At 45.6% G+C, this 24,611-nt stretch overlaps 1 protein-coding gene across 1 annotated transcript in view; it reads right to left on the bottom strand.

The window, feature by feature from the left end:
- CRAMP1 (cramped chromatin regulator 1) overlaps positions 1 to 20,643 on the bottom strand; it is a 39,793-nt gene extending 19,150 nt beyond the window's left edge. Inside the window, exons 1-9 of the mRNA XM_083154978.1 lie at positions 20,383 to 20,643; positions 19,629 to 19,942; positions 9,519 to 9,718; positions 8,956 to 9,109; positions 6,646 to 6,729; positions 5,960 to 6,008; positions 3,848 to 3,942; positions 2,669 to 2,792; positions 778 to 859 (exon numbers count right to left, since the gene is read on the bottom strand). Coding sequence (XP_083011104.1) covers positions 778 to 859; positions 2,669 to 2,792; positions 3,848 to 3,942; positions 5,960 to 6,008; positions 6,646 to 6,729; positions 8,956 to 9,109; positions 9,519 to 9,718; positions 19,629 to 19,942; positions 20,383 to 20,432 — 1,152 coding nt within the window. The 5' untranslated portion in view covers positions 20,433 to 20,643. The remainder of the gene's footprint in view (positions 1 to 777; positions 860 to 2,668; positions 2,793 to 3,847; positions 3,943 to 5,959; positions 6,009 to 6,645; positions 6,730 to 8,955; positions 9,110 to 9,518; positions 9,719 to 19,628; positions 19,943 to 20,382) is intronic.
- Positions 20,644 to 24,611: the final 3,968 nt, after the last annotated feature.

Here is a 24,611-nt window from a genome sequence, read left to right as displayed (position 1 = left end):
AATTGTTTTGTGCTTCTGCCCAGACACCCAACACATGCCACTATACATTAAAACACAGACATCTACAGTCACATCCCTTCAATAAAACTGGAACAATAAAGCTTTAAACAACCTTCCATCCAGCACCCTTCCCTCCTTATTCTGCATCTATTTCTGCACCCCAAAAAAGTGACAGGTCCTAAAATGGAGGTAGGGGTTAGGATGGGGGGGGGGGCATAGGAGTGAGGTGCACTTTGAAATATTAGATTCAGAATATTTGGGGGGGGGGGGGGTGTTCATACTTACCTCAGCCTTCAGGATCCTATTCGGCGGTACCTATGCTCTCAGGGGTGCATTGCACGTGGGTGCGCCAGTGACATCACGGGTGCAATGCACCCCTGGGACTGGAGATGGCGCTGAAGAGGATCCTGAAGGCTGCCGTGGAGGCTGGTGGACACCATGGACGTCGAGGACCATCAGGGCACCAGGTAAGTAAGGGAAAAAAAAAATCCAAAATCCGGGAAAATCCCTTATCCAAAAGGCTTGTGGTCCCGAGCATTTCGGATAAGGGATACTCAACCTGTACATGCAAAGTGGAAGGGGGCTTAGGACAGTTCATGTAGTGGCTGGATACCAGAAATTGCACTTGCCTACAGAATTACAGATCACCAATAAAGATTTGTGCTGGAACCATATAATACCAATTTCCCCCCTTCAGGACATGACTACATAGTACCAGAAGGGAAAACATTGGTCTTACCTGTAATAAGACATTTTATTATCAGAATAAAAGGATACAATACGAACTTCCTGCAGCGCCCACTTTTGCTTTAGAAACTCAATAAGGCTGGAGACTTTTCTGTGTAGTTCTACCATCATCCTGGGGAGCCAGAAACAGATCCGGAGGAGAAGAGTCAGATAGGTAAAAAGGCGGGGAAGAAGAAGAAACACACAAACTACTTATATCTCAATTCCGGAAAAAGTAATTTCATAAAAACTAAAAAAGTGAACATTCATTACCATTACATAGAACTGTAATTCTATTTGGTTTAAAAAGTATAAATTACATTTTAATGCATGGATAGACCATAAGGGTTTACCCACAAGCCACTGCTTCATGGAAGAGAAACAGAACCGCTTTGCCGATCTAGTCTGCCCCTTTATATTTTATTTGTTACTTATTTCTTTGTAAGGATATCCTTGGCTCTACTATATTAGCCACTACCACATCTAATAGGAGACTAATCCACTTGTCCACTACTCTTTCTGTGCAGTAATTATTCCCCAAATTTCCCCTGAACCCCCCTACAGTGTCAGTACATTTCCTCGTGTTCTAATACTTCTTTTCATTTGAAAAAGGTTTCCCTCCTGTGCATTGTTAAAACCCTCAGTCTATTCGAACGTTTCTATCATTAACAGGATAGCAGGAACCCTGGTCTAAGCCATTCCCCCATACAATGTGTGCCTTAGGCAACTGACGCCACCACTCTAGATACAGGCAGCTCTCATTGGACAAGCAAGGAATGTACTTTTACAGCCATGGCTTGGCAGGATCAGGCTCACCAGGATTTGTAAATGAAGGGCCTTGGCGGATTGTAGAATTACATTATTTAAAAAAAGTATACACAAGAAACGTTATAGAAGGTGAGCCACAAGGTGGACTTTCTAAACAAGGTAACGCTACAAAATAAAATAACACATAAGCATGCAGTATGCTATGGAGCCTGATAAGCATTCTAAAAAATCTTGTGATCGCAGGTGATGAAAGCGATGGTCTATCTGCTGTGTCTGATAGTTTACAGATCAAGAGAACAATCTATAATCTATAACTACAGCAGTAGCAGCAGCAAATAAACCAGGCCGCTGGCCAGTGGCTTATTGTGAAACAGACTCTGTGACAGAGATTGTATCCCGATAGCCTATACACAACAACATGTAGGTCGACAGTTAATATGTTGACGGAGTCAAAAAGTCAACATAGCTATGATCAAAGCTTGTAAAGATCGACATCCACGTGGACAGTTAAGTATGGCCCATAGCATGCAAAGTGAAGTGGACCATGAGAGGATACGATAAACTAATTGGGAGTCCATGTGCTCAACATATATGTGCCCCCCGCTTTTGCTCCTGGCGCCCTCTGACCTGTGCTCCCTGACCTGTGGCTGCAATCCCGGTGGCACATAACCCCAGCTGACTGCCTCCCCGTATCACCTGCAACGCTTCCACCTTCCCCACTCACCCTCGTAGAGTAAGTAAATGTGGGGACGGGAGTGTTTTCTTTTAGGGATGCCAATCCCAGAATCCAGGGATTGAGCATTTTTCAATCCCGATTCCCGGGATTGAGAAAAAATGTACCGGGAATGGCATCCCAATATACCACTATAGTAGCATGCATAGTCTCACCAGAGTAGGGAAAACCATGGATTAGAGACACAAAATCTGTACTAATCAAATAAATAGGCTCCTGGTGGAGGTGGCCATAGTACTAGAGTGGGAAGAGTGTTAGTGTAGTTTGCTAACCGTGACTGCTGCCCGCTATACCCAGAGTAGCACTGTCCCCAACAGTGGATCTTTAATTTAAAAAAAAAACTTTTGAAATTGTACATTTCAGAATGGAAGTCACAGTAAATGAAATAAGCGGAATGGGACACTTTGGAATAAAGGTCTGTAATAATCCATGTTCTCATACCTCAGACGTGGATTTTGTGCCAAGCTTTGCACACGTGCCCATGCTTGATTGTTGCGAGGCTGAAGTTCTACAGGTACTTTTAGTGGCAGGCGCACTGGTTTCTGGTCTTCTTCATCACTCAGACCTGGGCAAAAACATAAGTCAATCCTATTACCCGTGTTGATCTCATGGGTGCAAATAAATCGGGTTAGCCCAAATTCACACAAAAGTGCTTAATGCACTATAGGGCTAAGAGCAATGGTGTGTGAAGTTGGGCTGATATCAGCCCATGAAGGGTGCCACTGCCAACGTTTAAAATCCACAACAATGGCAAATCACACCCTCCCCAAACAATTGAATTGATCCCACTTTATGAAAAACGCTGATATCAGAGTTACTTGGTACACAGTTATAAATAAAAGGTGAGAACATATCCGTTGCCACTGCTATCTGTTTGCCCAACAGGTGCATTTTAGATCATTGAACAAATGACATAATTGCAAACAATAATTAATGTTAATGTTTATCCAGGTAAACCTTCATTATTACAACAATGGCTATTAATTTCTCTGATCTGCCCCTCACCCCCACTTTAGTAAAACTGTGAGATCTCGAAGACACATGGGACTGCCACACGGTAACAGACAGGTATTTCTGAAAACAGGTACTATGAAAAAAAGTTAATGCCCACAGCAATCAGATCCTATGGGGGTATTCAATCCCCGCTGCTATTTCCGACGAGGAAAATAGCGGCAGGAGCCTATTCAATGCGGTCTTGCCCGACAGCATTGAAGAGGCAGATCGTCAAAACGGGCCCAACCTTAAAAGCTGTCGGGACCTTTTTGTCGATAACGGCCTTGAATTGTCACGATCATGGACAAATCTTGTCGATCCACGACCGTTTACGCGGACACGCCCCCTTTTCGTCGATCCCCAAGTGAGACATTGATTTCCGCCTGGTGAGGAAAACGAAAAAACAGGCCAGGGTCACGGCGGTCAGGACAGATAGACAGTTGTGACCCGGGATTTAATACCTCCATATCTATTAAAAAAAATAGAAGTTGAAACATGCAACTGGGTAAACGTGAGAATTTGTCCGATGACATAATGATGTACTATATAAAATATGAATATGCACTGTACACTGCTTCCGTTTAACATACGATTCAGACATTACACTACATAAATAACACATAGTACCTGTCTTCCCTTCCGGGTCGCAGAGCTTCTTCAGTGCTCGACACATTGGAGCCTTGATCCGCAAATTCCTACCTTTGTATCGCACTGTAGTTGCCCTGTGAACAGATTATCAATAAAGATGAGAAAATAAATAAAAATCAGGAGACACAAAAAGACAAAAGAAAACAAAAAACACTCCCATGAATAAAGATCTGTTCCTAGTGAAATCATTGGCAATAACCTCTGACCATGACCAGTGTCACGAGTTACTTCCCTTAGTTCTACTTTGCGACAGCTTATTTACATGTTATTATATTATAGAATACAGCTCAATGACTGCCGCTTTCTCCTCTCTGGCCTCCCACATTCCCATTTTACTCCCCTCTGTGCCGCTCCACCCCTTCCCCTACAGGGTCTTCTTCAAACTCCCCACTCTCACATACATGGCTCTTATCCCGTTCCTTTCAACTCCAACCTCATCTCACTTCATATACATCTTCCCGCACCTCACCCTGCTCCTTGCATCTCATGCTCCTTGCATCTCATGAGCGAATACAAGATTTCATCCATGCTGCCCCCATCACTGGAAGGAACTCCCTCCCTCTCTCAGACTTTTGCAAAGCTTCAAACAGGCAGTAAAAACCCACCTGTTCATCAAAACGTAGCATTAAGCCACATAAACACAGCGGATGCTGGAGCTGCTGAGATGTTCTGAAGGCATCTGCTGCTGCACTGCTTTACGCATGTGTGAAAAATGGAGGCTGGCATGTGAGTCTTTAGTCTTTGTTAAATTCACAGCCCTGCGTACGTGTCCGAGTCGGTGTCTTTGTACCATTTTGGCTATGTACAGTTATGAACATACTGTACTATAGATTGTACATTTTCTAGTGAACAATTGTGCTGCCTGCACAGTCTATTTTTTCTTGCAATACCGACCCCGTGGGGGCACACATCAGCATAGCAAGCTGTATACACACGGCACGGCACGGGGGCGTGACCGACCGCCACCATCATCAAAGGGGGCGGCCCCGGCCCCTCCAAAGCCACTATGCTGCCGGGGAAGAGCTGGGCATCGCCATCTACGGCGACGCTGGGCTTCCCCGGGAGGCTGTTTTAGCGGGGCGCTGCGAGAGGGGCAGGGCGCATTTTGCCCTTTAAAAAAAACGGGCAGGGCGTAGCGCCCCGCTAAAACACTATCATGGGCCGCAAAGGAGTGTGCTGGGGGTGGGCGGATGACCATTCGATGATCGCCAACCATTGAATGATTTATCCTGCTGCAGGACATGCAAGGGAATGGGTTCGGCTGTGGGGGCGGGAGTATTTGCCGGGGCAGCCTCTCCGGGATTCAGTAAGCTACGAGCTTTGCAGCTTACCGACTCAACCAGAATGAGGGCCCATGTGTATTTCTTATTAGTATTTAGGTCAATACAGAAATTACATGTTACAAAATTAAAAGTTAAAATTTTGCTAGGAAAATGTTATTGGACCAGTTAATAGCGTAAAATACCCAATAGTGTTTCCATATTAATATGTAACAATAATAACAAGTTGCAAAGCTTTACGGTATTATAAAGCTCTTGTACAACAGCCATCAAATACATGTCATTTTTGCATTCAATTAACTAAAAAGGGCTTATGTGAAAATTGTGTTGTGCAAATCGTATTTTTAGAAACAGAAATCACTGCTGGCTTGTATGGATTATAAAGGGTTTGTAGGGTTTTTTTTCCCCCACTTTGGTTCTCGAAAAGTCCACCGTTGCTATGTAGGCAGACAAGCAGCCAGGATTAGAGGACTGGGATCCACTGCTTGGCTGTATTCAAAGACGGCTGTATCGCATGCGATTTATCGAAAGTAAAAGAAATCCTGGGGAGATGCCGGTAGCGTTCAAGGGAAGTCAGATGTAATACATTGCGGATACAAAAAAAAAAAGTACCCACCACATGCTGCTAACAGCTGCACATGCGATTTATCTTATGTGCAGCCTGTCCGTCCTCCGACCTAATGCACATGGGACCATGCATCAGTTCAGAGCGGATGTCAGACACATGCGATTTGGCCTGAATAGTTGGAATCAGGCCAAATTGCATTAGTGTATGGGGGGCCTTAACACAAAGCTGAAAAGACATACTCACCCTAGCTGTATTAACTCATTCAACTTGGCAGCATTCTTGTCATCCATACCTGAAAGGCAGAAAGAAGAGACATCTGTGCCATTAGTTGGCTGAGGGTTTTAGGAAAAATCGACCTTAATATTCACTTTATAACAGAATAAGTAAAAACGGCAAACAAATCACTTTGCATTGCGCACATTATCGGTTATCAGCCGCTTTCCATATTTTGTAAATAACAGTTTTTGCTATTTAATTAAATCTGTTCAAATAAGATTATTGATGAATTCCATCATATACTGCCGAATACGTTACCACCGTTACAACAGTTCTGGTGATAAAAGGTCCCCGATCCCAGCTTTGTCCCAGCATACCTGACAGTGCTCTATATTAGGGATAGGGAACCTTTGGCCCTCCAGCTGTTGTTGAACTACGCATCCCAGTTTTAGGATGGCCAAATAGCAAAACTGTAGCAGGGCATGCTGGGATGTGTAGTTCAACAACAGTTGGAGGACCAAAGGTTCCCCGTCCCTGCTCTATACAGTCCTCCAAGAGGATCACTGATGAAAGTGCTACATAGATGCCAGAGAGTTTCCCAACTGTACTTTTATTCTACAGCAACTGTCCCATAGACAGAATGGTCTGTGCCCATATGGCCAAATACATCACTCTAAAGAAATGGTGTTACCGGATATAAAGACACAACTTACAGCCACCGATCTTCTTCCGCAGTTTGCCGTAACAAATGAGTCCATACAGCTCCTGCGAGGACTTCTTAAGACCGCAAGAAAATACTACGAGATAAAATAAAGCTAATGTGTCAGGATACTACGATCACTGTTATGTTTTTATTTATAAAGCACCAATGCATTATATCCTGCTGTACATTGAGGGGGAGCAGGACATGGCAAACTTATCACATAAACCAGAAAATAATATTTGGACATGCCCAAAGGCATTTGCAACCTAATACCCCTTTCAAAAATCGCAAAAATGTCGGGTCACACCCTGGATTCATCGGGGGTTTGCAAGGTGAAGCTCCCCGCAGCAACCCGGCATTGAGCTGAGTCGCCATCATCAGGGGGGCAGAGGAGGTGTGAACGGGATGACCTGGGTCATCCGTTCGCACTGCCAAGCAACCTGGGTCCATCCCGGGTAAAAGCCTTCTTTTATCCTGGGTCGGATTGCTGGACATGCAATTTTTCAAAAGGCCCTTTCACACCACAAAGTAACCTGGGTCGGACCATGGTTATTTTTGCGTTGTGAAAGGGGTAGAAGGAGAGAGAAACGTGTTATAAAAGGCAGCGGCATTACACTTGGGGGTCTGTGTAGGAGAGACATCTAGTGGAATGACATAAAACCAGTAGCAGCCAATCTGTTCCCACGTGCCATGGTACAGCAGTCTCAGATAAAGTACCAGCTACTCAGCGCCCAACTGATTTCTCACTCTCCACAGCTTAGTACACAGACCCCTAGTTGAGGTAAGAACAGATGGTTGCTGTAGTCACAGTCCTATCATTCTGGCTGCCTCTCCACCTACATAGTAAAGGATGTCACTATGTTATAGTGACAGTGGCCACTTTTTGAGAAACAAGGGGGGCACTATAAAACCGTAACAAACCATTCATGCCAGCTGTGATTTTGGTTTTGAAAAAGAAGATTTGCACAAGCATTGCTTGGGGCACAACACAATTATCAACCTCCTACATGGACATAATCTATGCTGCTGGAAAAAGAGGCAAAACCAAGACAGATGTTCCCCATATCCAGTGGCAGCTGCGGTCACCAAGGAGACAGTAGGGATCTCCAAAGGAGGAACAGAGGTAGTAACAGCTAAACTCACCAGGGTAAATTTGCTAAGATGGGAATTCTATTGATTATGGGATGTTGCCCATAGCAACCAATCAGATTATATTTATTATCTTCTAGAAGGTGCAAAATAAATAAGTTAACTCTGATTGGTTGCTATGGGCAACATCCCATCTTTGTAAATTTACCCCACCAAGTGCAGCAGCTGAGCAGAGGAGGTCCTCAACAGATCCCCTGCACAAACCTGTCCTTGGTGTGAGGACTCCTCAGCACTTCCATTTCACAAATCTTCAGGAGGTGTGATATTTGAGGGAAGATTATTAGGGTGGCGGCAGGGAACAGACGTTTATCACTCTTTTATCACCCTTGCGTTTATCTCTTTTTAAGGCTTAATACATCTGCCAATGAGTTTTGTAGAAGCTAAAAGCAAACCAGTTCTGCCTTAAAACTAATTGCTGCTTTATCACTGGAAATCATTCGGGGACCAATACATTTAGTCCTATGTAGGAGACTGAGGAACGCAATGAATAAGTACTTAATACTGCTATAAGACACTGAATTATCAGGTGTACTTCCCTTTTCACCAGGGACTTCTTCATGTCGACTTATTCTAACTTGAATTAAAAATGAATAAATTACAAAGTATTTGTTCTATAGTGTTCCTTCTAGAAATGCGGGCGGGCAGGGTGACGCTGCACGGGGGCAGCGCAAGGGGGGGTGGACCAGGCCCGCCGACGTCACAGTTGTGGGCGGTCCCGGGCCGCTGAAGTCACAAAAAGTGCGTGCCCGGGCCGCGACGTCATGAAAAAGGTGGACCGGGCACGCCGACGTCACAGTTGAGGGCGGGCCCGGCCGCCGCAATCACTAAAGGGCGGGCCCCGCCGAAGTTGCCATACACGCGCCGGGAATCGCTGTCTAAGGCGGCGTTGCTCTTCCCCATGCACACCATCGGGGAAGGCACCAGGCTGTTTTAGGGGGTGGCAGGGCGCATTTTGCCCTTTAAAAAAATCGGGCAGGGCGCAGCGCCCCGCTAAAACAGCCTAGCGGGAAGACTATTCTAGGATAATCGTTACAGGACATTAGACTGATAACTATTTAGAAATAGGGAGGACTAGATGGTGTCCTAATATGTAAAAGAACAAACGATTTGTAAGAATATATTACAATTTATATTATACATATGAGACAAACATAAAACTTTGCGTTCTCACCATTGTTGAAGTCGATGTACTTGGAGATCTTGTGCCAGGTTCTGTAGTAGAAGTGACGAACCTGCTCCTTATTCTTCACCATGCTGGCCGGTTTAGCTTTCTTCTTATACTTCAAGGCAATGTTGTTTTGAATAGCTTCAAAATCCTTCCCATGCTGTAGCAAAAAGTGTACATTAGATAATGTCATTTCAATAGATGTTCAGCCAATGCAATAGCTGCAACTACTCTGTGTTCAAGAGAGATGCTATGGAGACACCAGGAAAGTGTTAAATACGCAGGTCATTAAACTCAATTGAAGCAATACAGCAGTGGTTCCCAAATTCAGTCCACAAGGACCCTCAGCAGTACATGTTTTCCAGGTCTCCTCATAGATTCACAAGTGAAATAATTTGCTCCACTTCTGGATCTTTAAAAATGTGTCAGTGAGCAACAAGTGTACCTGTGCACCTACTGTACCAAGTGATTGGGAAAACGTGAACTGTTAGGGGTACTTGATGGCCAAGTTTATAAACCACTCGATCAAGTGCCCAACTACTTTACATAGCCCTGGAAATTGTACTCACTTCGTAAAGCGCCTCAAAGAAGGTATTCTTGTCTTCCGTGCTCCAGGACTCCCATTGCCTCCGCACCTTCTTCTTACTGCCCTCATCCTTCTCTCCCTTCTCTCCAGCAGGGGGCGCAACATTGCGGCCAGGCGCTTTTGCGGTACTAGATGCCAAACCGGTGGAGCAACTTGGCGACGATGGGGTGGCACTGTCCAGTGCTGAAACCGAAAACAAATGGTATGGACATTAAGGTGCTGTTCAAATTTGCCAGAAGTTTAGGCAGCAGTGCCGCTGGCACAGACAATTCTGCTCGCAGAAGGGAGCAGAAATGTGGGAAGTGTCCATTTATGGTTTCCCAATGGGACTTTTTGCATCACAGCCAGGACTTCAGTAGGATTCAGCCGCTTTACGCAGCGAAACTTGATGGTTTTGGTCTTGACAAAAGTAATGGGCACCTGATGGAGAAGCAATTGAATCGCCCCTCAGTGTTCTCTATTTAACCAGGGCTTTTTCTAATCATCCGTAATGAAGCAGACATAGATGACCTTTCTAGGTATATAGGATCTGTCACAATGACACTTATCACAAAATTACTATTGTACATGAATAAAATTGCTACCAACAGAATGCGCGACAGTCCAAACAAAAGCATACGAGAGGCAAATGTGTTCAAGAAAGTCCATACACCCATATAGAATGGTTGCTATGGGTCACCACTTAATAACACAATATGTTAACTCAGAGGGTGAATATCTAATGCATGGGTCCTCAAACTGCGGCCCTCCAGATGTTGTGAAACTACAAATCCCAGCATGCCTTGCCACAGTTTTGCTATAAGGGATTGTTAAAACTGTGGCAAGGCATGCTGGGATTTGTAGTTTTACAACATCTGGAGGGCCGCAGTTTGAGGACCCATGATCTAATGTATGTTATAAATAAACAAAAACATTTCTAGACTGTTTTCCTTGCTAAAAAAAACACAGCACTTGACAAGACGGTCGGACTAAGGAGGCAGCGTCCTAATACAGAACAGCGCACCAGGAGGACAGCTCCCACGTGTGCTATTAACTTGTACCAAAGCAGAACAGTGGGACTGCAGAATGAAGTCAGCGAGTATTTTTAGACTGAAAAATCTAACATTGTGAGCGCACACAATCAGCTCCGGCAACCACCTCCTCACAGCATGTCACTCAGCGCCTGGATGTGTGCAAGAACAACTTTTGTGCAAGAACCACATCATTTATATGCAGCTGCAATGTCAACTCTGTCATTGCTAAAATAAAATAAAAAAATAAAATAAACAATGTAGGCTTTTATCATGGACGTCTACAAGTTACCTTAACTGAATTGTATCCTTTATACAAAAAGGTATACTGTACATACCCCAAAGAAATGGTCAAAAAGAAAAGTCCACCAGGGATGTAAACTTAAAGTTTAAAATGTAAATGGATACATTTAATTGTTTTGTTGTGATCCAAGAGATGCTACATGATGTGGGGTCTGACTTACTGTTATAAAATTATGTTTTAATGTATTGTTTCAAAATTTTATTTTAATTCATTTGAGTTCTATTGACAAAGCATGGGGGCTCCAACTAGCACCAAGCCAATATCAGCTACAGATAGGAGCGACAGATTTAAGGTAGCAAGATAAATAACGGTGTATAGGTAGAATTTTACAAAAATACAATCCACACACTCATCCGCCTTCTACAACTTCGGAAAGAAAATGCAAAGAACACAGTGGACATTCCATAATGCGCCACCCAAGGGGAACTAAACGTCCAGGTCGGACTGTGGTCAAAATACAATCAGTCGTGATCCCGGCATTCAGAAGACAGACAGCGGGATCCAAACATATGCCAGATCTAAATACGGGGCTGGGGTTAAACACTTAGAGGAGGTTATGGCTGCAGGAGGGGGTGGTTAGGGCTAGGGTAAAAATACTTACTGGAATGTGTTGGGTTTCTGGTCATCAAGATACTGCTGTCGTTTTCTGCATGTCTGTATCCCAACGGGTGTGGTATGTTTCTCCGACAGCCGGGATCCCAACAGTAATTATCCGCACTCAGACAGCGTGGCCAGCGCAACAAAGCCCCTTGCTGGCACGGTGGTGAGCTACGCTCGCCACCTATTCTATTCTCTCTCTATGGGGGTCGTGGACCCCCACGAGGGAAAATAGCCGACGGCCGTCGGGAACCCAGCCGTCTGTGTTTTAACAGTCGGGATCCCGACGGTTAATGACGGTCAGGATCCCGTCCGGCACCCATCCCAACTGTGGGGATTTCATATCAACCCCCCCAAGGAAAAGTGTGCTGTTAGGCGAGTGGGGACAAGCACCCCATTCCCAAAATAGGCACAATGACTTGCCATTAGAATCCAAAAAGCGAGTAATACCTCCTCTTGTACACCAACACAATAAGCCAGGTAGTTGTCAGTTCGACCCAGGTGGCGACTCGGTATAACAAAAATAAACTGGATCCAAGAACCTGGTAAATCTAACCCAGGTAGTGAGAATGGTTGAACCCAGGAAAGATCCATTCTTATGCCTTCCAAAAAGGTTAATGTAAGTAGAATGTTTAGAACATTGATGGGAAACCTTTGGTCCTCCAGCTGTTGTTGAACTACACATCCCGGCATGCCCTGCTACAGTTTAAGCATTGCCAAATAGCAAAACTGTAGCAGGGCATGCTGGGATGTACAGTTCAGCAACCGCTGGGGGGCCAAAGGTTTTCCTGGTTTAGAATATGAGCTCTCATGAGCAGAGCTCTCTTTCCTCTTGTCCTTCTCTTACGTAAACCATCTTCAATGGCACCAAATACTGTGATTTTCTGCCACCCGGATACTTATTTCAGTGTTGTCTGCCGATATACTTACGTTTATGTACCCTGTACTTGTCCTTTACGGTCTTAAACTATATGTCCCTTGTGGATCCATAAAAATAATAACAGGGTGCAAAGTCCAATGCACATATCCCATGCATTTTCACAAAATGAACAGTGTTCATTCTAGCAGCCTGCCCCTCTCAAATCTCGTGCAGTTCCTGCCACGGCTGTCACTGTTGAGATACAGACCAGACTGTATTGCAAGCACCACAGCCGTAAGCAACACCCCAGGCAGGAAAGCGGAACGGTATCCGTTTTGAAATGTGCATGGGGCTAGAATGAACACCAATAGAGGCGGAGTGGACAACATAAGCCATTTTGTTAATCTACTAATACTCAATGGGGGGTGGGACATAACCCACCATCTGTGCCCCATACCGCATAAGGACAAAACACAAATACTTTCCCCAGAAGGGAACATTTAATGCTATTAATGGGCAGGTCTGGCAGAATGCCATAGCTTCTGATTAGTGACAACACTATGAAAGCTGTACAGATGGACAGGCCAATCCAGAATCTTCAACAAGGTACATTGGCACATTGAAACTTGATACAGCGGTTCTAAGGAACAGCAATGGGTTCAAAGGATATACCTGTACTAATAAATTACAGAAGAGAGAATTTCCTGTGCAAAGCCTGACTGCGAACGGCCGGGGACGATTCTCACTGCAGCCAAGCCATTCACACAGAGCGTGCGGCCAAGGGGCGTGGGGCTCAGGTAGTGCCCATGTGAATGCCCAGAGTTTCACGTGCGCCCCCATGAAACTGCTGGGCGTTCCCATGGAATTGTGGGCGGAACAAGGTGTGCCGGGGCGGGTGGCTGACATCACATGGCGACAGCCGCTCCCCTGACTTATATTCACGAAGGCAGGGGAAATCATTTGATGGTTGCTGACTATGGAATGATTTCTCCTGCTGCAGGCACATGCGAGGGGATGTGTCTTCGGACTATACCTGGAGCACACACAAAAGGTACTTGTGTAGTATCACGGCGCCCATCGCATCGCATACCATTTGGCATGCGATGGTATGGTATGCGATGCGATATCGCGCAATGTTAACCAATGTCATACAATTTTAAAATTGTATGACATTGTATATGGCATACAATTCGATGGGATGCGATTTTAAATTGTATAAGCACCCTAATGGGTGCTTACAATGTTAAATGCACCGCCACCCCCCCCCCCCCCCCACTATAAACGTGAACCCGAAGCGTGGCGAGCGCAGCGAGCCCGCGAGGGGTGGCGGTACGCGTCCTACGACCTTTTCATACCCCCACTATCCACGTCGGCGTGGAGTTGATTTTATAAAGTGTGGCGAGCGCAGCGAGCCCGAAGCGTGGCGAGCGGACGCGGATACCTGTGAAGCCCGCGAGGGGACGCGGATACCTGTGAAGGTATCCGCATCCCCTCGCCATGCTTCGGGCTCGGTGGCTCGCTGCGCTCGCCACACTTTATAAAATCAACTCCACGCCAACGTGGATAGTGGGGGTATGAAAAGGTCGTAGGACGCATACCACTGGGCTCGCCACGCTTCGGGTTCACGTTTATAGTGGGGGGGGGGGGGGGGTGGCATGGGGGTGCATTTAACATTGTAACCATCGTCTAGGGGGCAAAAATCGCATCGCATGCCATCGGGTGCATGGCATGCGATCAAAACATTGCGCGATCAATATCGGGGGCGCCGTGATAATACACAAGTACCCACACCAAAAAAAAAAAAAAAAACTAGTGTAATTTATTTCCTTTAAGGGTCTCCCATTATAAACATCATGGGAAAGGGCGGCCATCGTAATATTCCATGAAATTAAGGAACAATCAGTCTGCAAGCGTTATCCTGAGTACTATAATGAGATGTCAGATTAGGAGTACAGAACACAAGCATGGGGATGTGACCGAGCGTGTCATCAGAGGTGGAGGTGTATTAATAATCAACCGCTCCTATGCATACACGTAATCTATTCAAGGCTCCGCCTAGAACTGTCACCTGTTACAACGTGCCAAACTATGTGCAATTCCCAAAATTGGCTCTCCCAATCTTGATGTGTTTTTACACACAAATAAAACTGCACTGGAAAATATGAACTTTTCTTTTTTTACTAGTACAAGTAAGAAAATGAAAATGTGCCCGGTTGCTATGAGTGAAGACATTGTTTTTCCTCTACATTGGTTTTCAGACGTTGGACAGGTCACTGCATTTCACAAGATCACCATGCCTCCTGAAACACTTTGTACTGCTGTGTGCATTACCATAATCTGGTGGGTTTTAAAAAATAAATAAAAAGAATTGAGACATCACAGATGAGGAGATGAAGATGAAGCAATGCTATGATCTTACTGAACCACGTGTTAAATCCATATATCTCTTAAGCTACTATATATTTTAAAAGGCAAATGTACAGAGGTTTCCCAACTATCCGTCATGTTACTTCTATGAGCAGTATGCAGGAATAAAGCAGACTAACGCCACATCAAGAATAAGTAATGTCATTTAAAAGCTACGTTATCCTATACAAACATGCTTCCAAAAAGGCTACATCCTGCAAACCATAGGTAGGTGTATAATTAATAAACATCGGCTGATGACCCCATACACTACTGCAACTTCTCCCCTGAAGAAGTTGCAGATGATCCACCTGGAGCTTCCCGGGCGGCTCGGCTGTGACTATATATCGCATGCATTCCTTTTGCACATGATATATCACATGCAATCCCATTCTCCCGCTGCCGGGAGGCTGCCCGTACCGGAGGTCGATCTCCGACTCCGTGTAAGAAGGTCTGATCTCTGAATCAGATGCACAAGGGACCACACATCGAATCAGATGTCAAACACCTGTGATTTGGCCACTTTTCACCCATTTTCCTCGGCCCAATCTGTCGGAATCGTGTAAAAAGCGAACAAATCAGACAAGAGTATGGCCAGCTTTACATTTCATTTAATGACTAGAAGTAGCAATCACCACCACTTTATACCCCAGAAATGGTTGTAGTGAACATAAGCTGCCTTTAAATAAAAATAAATACATTTAATAATTTCTCTGTAAGGAAATATTTCATCCTGTAACAAATCTGCATATAATACACAAGAACACAATTATACTGTACGATTGGTTCAATTTCTGTAGTCTCTGCAGATCTGCAGTACGCTAAGCTCTCCATACATGGGCAGATCAGATCACCCAACAGTTTAAGTGCTGTCCGTACTGATGAGTTTTCCCCAGATCTTTTTCTTGGTGCTTGGGTCGAGCAACTGCATCAGCCAACCAATTCAGCCGAACATTAGAATGTGTCACAGAATGCTATGGGTTATAGAACATTACCTTCTTTAGTTACCGCCTTATAGCCCATAGCTTTCAGTAGCTTTGCCCAAAAATAACAACTTGCCAAAAATATATAGCAACGAGAAAGTAGAAAATAGGTGCATGAAAAAATATATATATGTTTATAATTATTATTATTTGGCCTAAAATGTTTGTTCATCTGTATTAATGGGCAAAATATAAGTTGACATATGGCTTGTGTTCCTACTTGAAATAAATTTGAACGGAAATCTATATTATAAAAGGCTAACGCAACTCCTTAACTCTATGGGGAGAACGAAAGTGTTGTGCATGCCGGCGGCCACTAGATGGCATCCTGAGGTAGCAATTCAAGTGTTGCGCCGTTTGGGCGCACACAGCCGCCAGCGCTGACATTACCATTAAGTTGTTTGGTCATTCTGGCGGCCTGGTAACTAGTCCATAATATATGGTACAAAATGAAACACAAAAAGTGCAATATTACAATAATATAAAAGTCAAATAATGGCAGAATCTATTTAGACACTCACAGATTAAAAAAAAGTAATTTTATGGAGAAAAAAAACCACACATTTGAAAAAAAAAAAAAAAACTTCCAGCACTTGGAAATCTCACAATACACCTCAGCCTTGGGAAATACAGTATGTCTGAAGAATAAACAATTCAAAAATGGCAAAAGTACCGGGCCGGAATAAACATAAATGGGACTTATTTCAGAAAATGGCATAAAAAGCTAAAAATATATATATATTATATAAATAACAAAACAAAACACCACCAACTGCTGATCATTATTTAGTAGTTTAGAAAACCAAAGCAAGTGTGTACGTGCATGTATAAACAATAATTACACAAAACTACAATAATATCCTACTAATTTTCTGATTAAAGTATGTGGAAAAACATTTGGGGGAAGTAAATATGAAAGTACCACTCAAAAAGCTAAAATAACACATCCTTAGATAAGCAGACATTTCAGTGCTGAGAGGCCATTTTGCCACAGATTTGTTTTATCATAGTGTAGTGAAAAGGCATTAAAACAATCTGACTACTTAAATTTAACACAGAAAACAAATTAAATAGTGGTGGCAGATTAATACTATGTGAAAAAGATTAGCAAAATGAAAGTAGAGTGAATTAATCCTGAATCCATAGCATTTATTCAAATATACAGCTCCTTCACAAAATGGCTGCCGGAACTGATTTGTTTTTCAGTCAGGTAGCGAATGTATAAATAATATTTTGCGACAAGCCTACATTTTTAGCATTATAGTCCTAAAATGATGTAACATTTAGCGCTTATTGCGATTATTATTATTATTCACCACAGTGAACTGCCACCAGGTACAAAGACAATACATGATGCTGTAAACTGCTGGGTGAAAGTTTTACATTCAGATGAACGCAGGAATTCATATACTGAATATAAATGCCTTTTCGTATTATGGAAATAATTTGGCATCACTAGGTAACATTCGCACAAGTGTTAGTTCAGTCTATAAAATGGCATCCTCCATTTTGTGTGTAAGTCTTACTGTGTAATACTCAGGCTGCACAAATCCCAGAAACCTGGAAGTAACCGGGCGTAAGAAGTACATTTTTGTGGTAATTCCTAAATATAACATTATAGATCGTATATAAAACTATAGTCATTATGCCAACTGCACACCCCTCAATGTAAGTATCTAATAATATGGCACCCTTATATACAGATTATTAACTTTGTTATAGAATTATGAGTATGAATTCACCCCTTGATCAATCAATACTGATCACCCATAATTAAGTGTCCTGTGCTTCCTCTTATGTTCTAGAACAGGCCGGTCCAACCTGCAGCCCTCCAGCTGTTGTGAAACTACACATCCCAGCATGCCCTGCCACAGTTTCAGCATTTTCTAACAGCAATAGTGTGGCAGGGCATGCTGGGATGTGTAGTTTCACAACAGCTGGAGCACTGCAGGTTGGACAGGCCTGTTCTAGATGGACAGATATATCAAGTAGCGGTTTTCTGGGGGTTTGACAGAAATGCCAGCAGTTTTATGGTCTTGAACCCATCGCACATAACAGACAGTTTGACATCAGAGCACTAACCTTACATTACTAGCACCTTTTCAGCTATGCGTAAAGATTTGCTGAAGGAATTAAGCTCTGAAAATGCAGAACACAAGGGGCTGGTGGAGTGCTATGACCACTAGTTGGAAAAGCATTAACAGCATACACATGACATTGCCACAAGGCTTGGAGATTTCCGTCCATCCGCAAGGCTTTAGAGTGGATGGAGTAAATTGCTCAAACTCCCTTATGGCTGCCTGTATAAAATGTATGGGAGAAAATGTATGGAAAAAGGTCGGGTGCGGGCTCTTTATCCAGCTGTCAGAGGACATTAGTGTTTCTGACTTAAATAAGTCATGAGCCCTCCATTAAGCCGAACACTAAATACAAGTCCTTAAATACCATCCAAGTTCTGTATATCTTGTAACTTCCTGAACAAGTAAAACTCCCGAATGGCAACAGGATAATAACACAATGGGGTAGATTTTATTCAAAACGATGTGAATAGTGCCGGGAGCCGCTATTCTACTCAGATCGCTGCTAATACCGACTAGTGGATGTCTGCTCGCACTCGTACCAGCAGAATTGTGGCAAAACGAGGGTGACAATGCGGTTTTAAGCCCTAGCGTAGCACAAACAGCATCGCTGTAAGGCACTTAAGTTGAAAATTGACGGAACGCGCGGCTAAGCACCCACGAGTACCACCATTCTCCAACTAAGCACCACACCAACTACAATATCGCCTGGCGCTATTCACATCGTTTTGAATATAAATCGAACCCTATACGGTAAGAAAAAGTAATTTTCACGCTGGTGTACACTTTAATCGAACCCACTTATGCATAGGTTGTTTGTATTCAGAAAATTGTGTGTGTGTGTGTATGTATTATTAATTATTATTATTATTATTAATATCCTGTATTTCTATGGTGCCACAATGGTTCCACGGCGTCTTACAAAGGGAAATGTAGACCTAATTCAGAGCTGTCTGTAAATGCATTCACAGCTGTGAATTTGTACGCAACAGCTGTGCAAAGATAGGCTAATGTTGCAGCTGCTGGGAAGTCATCCACAATTGGTGTTTGCGATCAGATGCTGGAGTACAACCATTGGCTATCTGAGTAACAATAAGCTTGTACAGCACAGCCGCCGGTACCATTGTAACTGCCTAGATGATCATAGCCCTCAGTGACACGCTGCAGAAAGGGTCCCAACACTCCTGCATTTGCGCACTCCGTTCCCCATAAAAAAAATTGGGGGGGGGGGGGGGGAATATCGCTCCCCTGCAAAAATTGTAATTACATCCACTAATGGGGGTGAATTACATTAGCAATATGGTAATTTCCACACAATTCTTGTAGATCTAATATAGTGAAGGTGTTTTGTGTGTGTAATAAATAAATATAATATATACACACACACACAAACATACATAACACACATCCATACATGCTATATCCTACAGTAATTATCATGTGCAGACTGCATTGCCTGGTCTGATAACATCAGCAGCCATTGCTTGTGTGCATGGCATTCTGACACTGGAGGTCTGTGTTTGGATAGAAAATTACTAAAAACAAAAAAACAAAACAAAAAAAACAAACACTTTATTCCCTTGGGGAACGCAAATTTTCCAACACCTAGAAAAGTAATCATTTTCCTTTACACTGAGTTAGCACACTTTGATGACAAAGTGGCACAAAGACCACGATCCAAACTTGCCGGCGCATGTTGTCTAAAAACAGATGAAACTGTACAAATTCCCTAAAAAAATAAAAAATAAAAGCAACAAAAAAGAAAGAAAACCCTTAAATCCCAGCCGAGAATGTGCATAACCTCTGTCCCCCCGTCCCCAAAGTGTGCAGTGGGGGTGCATTTAGTATCTATGTACCTTTGCTTTTAGCGCTGGTGCCTTTTCCATTGCCACAGGAATCCTTCCTCTGCCTCTTGCTGTGCGGCCGGACGCTGGACCTCAGAAAGTGGTGCTGGTCCTGCTGGGCTCTGGAGGGCTGGCTGGGGGTCAACTCCTGCTGAGGGTCTTGGTCAGGGGTGTCGGGGATAAGGGGGTCACCCCCTTTTTGGCCTGGATCTTCCACCTCTACTGGTGCCTCTTCCTCCTCTTCCAGCAGCAGCAGATCAGACTCTGGTGCCCTCTTGCTGGGCTTCCTCAGCTTGTCCTCCCCACTCTTCAGCTTCACTGTCATCCTGCAATAGAGCAGCACAGGGTCACCCCGGGCAGATAAGAAGCTGGAAAAGCAGAAAAGACAGAGCAGCAGCCCCCCCAGAATAGAGCGTTCCCCGGGTACAGAGAAGAAGTTGGGGAAGGAGAGGGAGAGATCCTGCACAACATGGCCGCCATTGTTACTGACAAATCCTCTGCCACTGTCCCGGCGGCGCAGCCCGGCCTGGAGACCCCTGCAAACTGGCGGGGAGCGGCTGCCCCGTCGGGCCCGGGAGCGTAGAGAGCCCGGGACTAACTCCCGGCGTCGTGCGGGACCAAGAAAAGCGGCAGATCGCGGCCTCTCTGCCCCGACACGACGCCAAGGCAGCAGCCGCCCCGCACGCCAGAAGTGTCCCGACTCTCCCCGATCCCCTGTCCGCCCCGATTACGCCAGAAACCCGCTCAGATTCCCCCGGCACCTTACCCCGGCTCCGTGCCGTCTGCAGCCTCCTCCTCCCGCCCGGGACAGCTCATCTCCTCTCCCCCGGCAGCCTGGTGTCGCCGCTCTCTCTGGCGGCTGCTGGGGACTGGCTGCTGCTCCTTCCACCAAGCGCACTCTGCTCCTGCAGCCAGGGCGCGGGGGGGACCGCTCACTCAGCGCTATGCTGCTGCCGATCTGGGGGTCGCAGGGATGCGGGGCCAGGGGCAAACTGAAGAGGGGGGTCTGGGCTTTCCGGCGGTGCCGGCCCCCGGCCTGTGGGGAGTAGGGGGATAATACAGGACCCCGACACATTTAGGGTCACCCCAGGGAGGGCGTTGGGAGCTGAACTTTGCTTTGGCTACGTCATCAGCTTCGCAACAACTCCCCAAATTACTATTTTCAAAAATAAACACCCCCCTTCCCCCCCAATACTGCTACCCCCTAACTAGGACCCCCCAACCAGGCACAGCACAGACAGGGAGGGCTGAGGGCATGGGGGCAGCACCAATAGAGGCAGTAAGCTGTATAGGCAGCCACTGGGGCACAATGTCTCCATCTTCTTGTATGTAAAGGTGGGTACAGCCCATGCTGGGAGTACCTGGCACTTTCTGGGCACCAGATGCTGCTGGATCCAGCCAGAGCACACACAGCTGGCACTGTCCCTGCTACAATGTAATCACCACTGTGCCCATCACCCACAGATAATCACCAGCATGATGATAAGTGGTATACACTGCAGGGGCAGAACATAGAAGCACAATGCAACAGATACATAACAATATTAGGAACTCAGAAATACAAACAGCAAGACATCAGCACAGACATGGCACCAGTAAGGGGGGCACCATCTGCCCAGCTCAGGCTGGTGCCACTGGCTATAAAAAGTTCAAACAATTTACTAGGTGCCATTTCCTATTACCCTTTCAATGTGCCACTGTTTTCAAAGGGATTCTACTTGGTGCCACTGATGTACACTCACTGCCCAGCTCAGACTGGTGACATTGGCTGCTCTGCTGTACACTCACTGCCCAGCTCAGACTGGTGACCCTGGCCACACTGCTGTATTCTCACGCTGCCCAGCTCAGACTGGTGACACTGGCTGCACTGCTGTATTCTCACGCTGCCCAGCTCAGACTGGTGAAACTGGCTGCGCTGCTGTATGCTCCCACTGCCCAGCCCAGCTCAGACTGGTGATACTGGCTGCACTGCTGTATTTTCACGCTGCCCAGCTCAGACTGGTGAAACTGGCTGCGCTGCTGTATGCTCCCACTGCCCAGCCCAGCTCAGACTAATGACACTGGCTGCACTGCTGTAAACTCACTGCCAAGCTTAGCACAGGACTGAGCATATTATTGGCATAGAATTGGCATGGCCAGTAGCACAGATTGGCATATATGTGTCAGTGACATGTCCAGTAGCACAGATTGGCATAGAAGTGACATACAGTAACATAAATAAGCCCAGCGCTGGGTACACAACAATGCAGTACACTGTTGTGTATGTGTGCACTGGATATGTGTCTATAATGGCATGTCTGGAGCATTACAACTGCCCAATGCGCACTACATAAACGCAGTAAAGTACACCAGCATAACCTGGTAATTATTAGTCATACTATAATTTTTAAATATACATATGATGAGGTGTCTGCATTATGGATCAGATACACAGCCTTTCTCCACAAGTTACCAGCTGAACAGCTGCTACTAGCTCTGCCCCCCAGTCACTGGCACCTGTTCCCTCTATATAGCCCCATTATCCTCAGAGCAATGTGACTCCCAGCCAAGTGGTCAGGATACAACAGGCTGGTGGCACTGGGAATTACTGCTCTATGGGGGGGCAGACATTCACCTGCAGAGCACTAATCATCACGTGACAGCCATAGGGGCACCAGGTTGCCATGGCACTAAAGTCTGGGCAGTAGCACTGCTCTCACCCAAACACAGACAGACACTATAGGGCTGAGCTGCAGACACCAGTGAAGGCAGTAGAGAAGGTTCTGCAAGTATCAGTCCATATACCAGGAGTAGGGAACCTCTGCTTCTTCAATTCTTGAGGCACAACAAGTCCCAGCATGCCATCACAGTGCATGCTGGGGCTTGTAGTGCCACAGATGGAGAGTGTCTGAATGAGAAGAGCAGCAAGCTGAGCAGTAGCTGCTCCTTACCTGCTGCATGAAGGCTGATGGGTTCTCTCCCTGACCGCTCCCAGGTAGCCCAGGCCCGCGGGCCGATCAGACAGAAGCCGGGGATGTGACAGCACGCAGTCAGACACCCAGGGGCCAGATCCGAAGCTCTAACTCACGTCGTTCCATACCACTCTGTCTCTCTCTCCCAAGCCCGGGTCCACTTCTGACAACAACCCGCGCCAAGCCGACCTGCCAAAACACACCACGCCCCTCGCAACCCAAACAAACGCGCTGATTGGTCCGATGCCCCAGGCAGGCGTGGCATTGGAAGCGATGACCAATCACAATTCGCAACGCCAGAGCAGCGCTGAGAGTCATGGGCATAGAAGGCGGAGATCAGCAACGTCAGGTGGGAGAAGACCGGCCACCGGATTGGCTGGCCGGTTGTCCAATTGGATTATGTTTTTCAAATCGACGAGATGCCGAGTCGTGCTTGTGTTTTCCTTCCTGGGGACTGCTATTGGCTGCAGGAGGGTTGATTGACACTAGGGGCGTGCCGAAACTAATGCTTAATCCGGACTGAAGTAAACATAGTGCAAGGGCAGGGCGTGCTAATATGCGCCCTAAGTAAGGCGTGGTCACCGGAACTCTTCCTGGGCAACAATAATCACTGCCGGGATGTTAGGACTGCAGTGCAGGCTGGGACTTGTAGCCTATACATGGGAGAGCCACAAGTTGCCTGACTACCAGGCTGTCCTTGGCCGGCAGAGGGCGCCCTTCCATTAATTCTATTCTAGTGTGTTTATCAGCTACTGTGTGAATTATTATTTCATTACTGTGGTTGCCCAGAGTACAGGGTGTGTCAACATGGCAGCCGCGCTGTTTGCTGACTACCAATTTTAATTTATTTCTCTCTTTCGGGGCTATTTATTATGGATCACATATTCAATGCGATCTGGGCAGAATCAATGTATGGTTGCCTATTCTCCCTGAATGGGCGGGTGGCTTCTGAAAATCCGGTCCCCTCGTGGCCCCCTGGGAAGGTGGGCACGTACCCCATATATTCTCCCCGTGCGGAGTCGCTGAAACAAATCCTCACCCTTTGGCGACGGCGTGGGACTAAAATGACACGAATTGTGGAATTTTGCCTCCTTTTAGCCTTGCCCCTTTTTTGCAGACCCGCGAATTGAGTTTGGGTGTAATGTGGACATGACTTGGTGTCCCCAGACCACAGCATTTGGTCTCCTCTCCGGGATTTTTGCTAGACGCACAATTAAAAATCTGCAACCCTGGATCAATGCGATCCTAATGGCGGGATGTATGTCTGTGCAGACGCAGGGACATGATCTCCAAAAGCAGCCCGTCCTTGCAATCTGCTCTGCATTGTGCTGGCCCTTGGCGGACTTCTGCAACTCCAAACAGCAGCCACTGTTCAGCCAGCAGTGAGGAAAGTAGCCCTTAGACTACAATGGGCTACTGCCATACTGAGATGGCGGTAGCTATGGAGGCCAATACCTGGAATGCTTTGCATTCTGGATTTTGGTAAATCTGGCAGCATGGAATCCCCCCATAGAAACCTATGGGTAGAAAGCTATGGGGGAGCGGCTATGTGTGGAACAGGAGATACCTGCTGCATTCCCTTCTACTTACATTTGGTCGATACTTAATATTTGCGGCTAACCCAAAATAACTGGTGTTTTTGAGGAATTAGCTGCAAATATTTAATGATAAATGGGCCTCTCTCTTTCTTTGAAAATTAGGCCTGGAGTGGACATATAGGGGGTGAATTAATTACCGATGATAACTGTCATGGAGTGGCGTTACAAAGCCAGTAATGGCACTCAAAATAATCCCTAAATCAAATCGATTTTGCACCCAAATTGCTTATTTCAATTGGCAGACCCATAAAATACTGTAATTTCAGGGCTACTGTGGAGCCCATTTATCAATAATCGCATTTGCATTGTGATCTAGGTGCAATATCAGCCCCCAAATTGCAAAGTAATATGTGATTATACAGGAAGCTTGTATTAAAGTGCAACCCCAGGGACACCGGCAGGGACATCGGCAATCTAAAGTAGTGAATCGCTGACCATCGAATGAT

The sequence above is a fragment of the Crinia signifera genome, chromosome 7 (assembly GCF_055691185.1).
Source record: "Crinia signifera chromosome 7, ASM5569118v1, whole genome shotgun sequence".
Taxonomy (NCBI): domain Eukaryota; kingdom Metazoa; phylum Chordata; class Amphibia; order Anura; family Myobatrachidae; genus Crinia; species Crinia signifera.
Note: the sequence above shows the minus strand (reverse complement) of the source record. Positions and strands in the feature narration are given on the sequence as shown.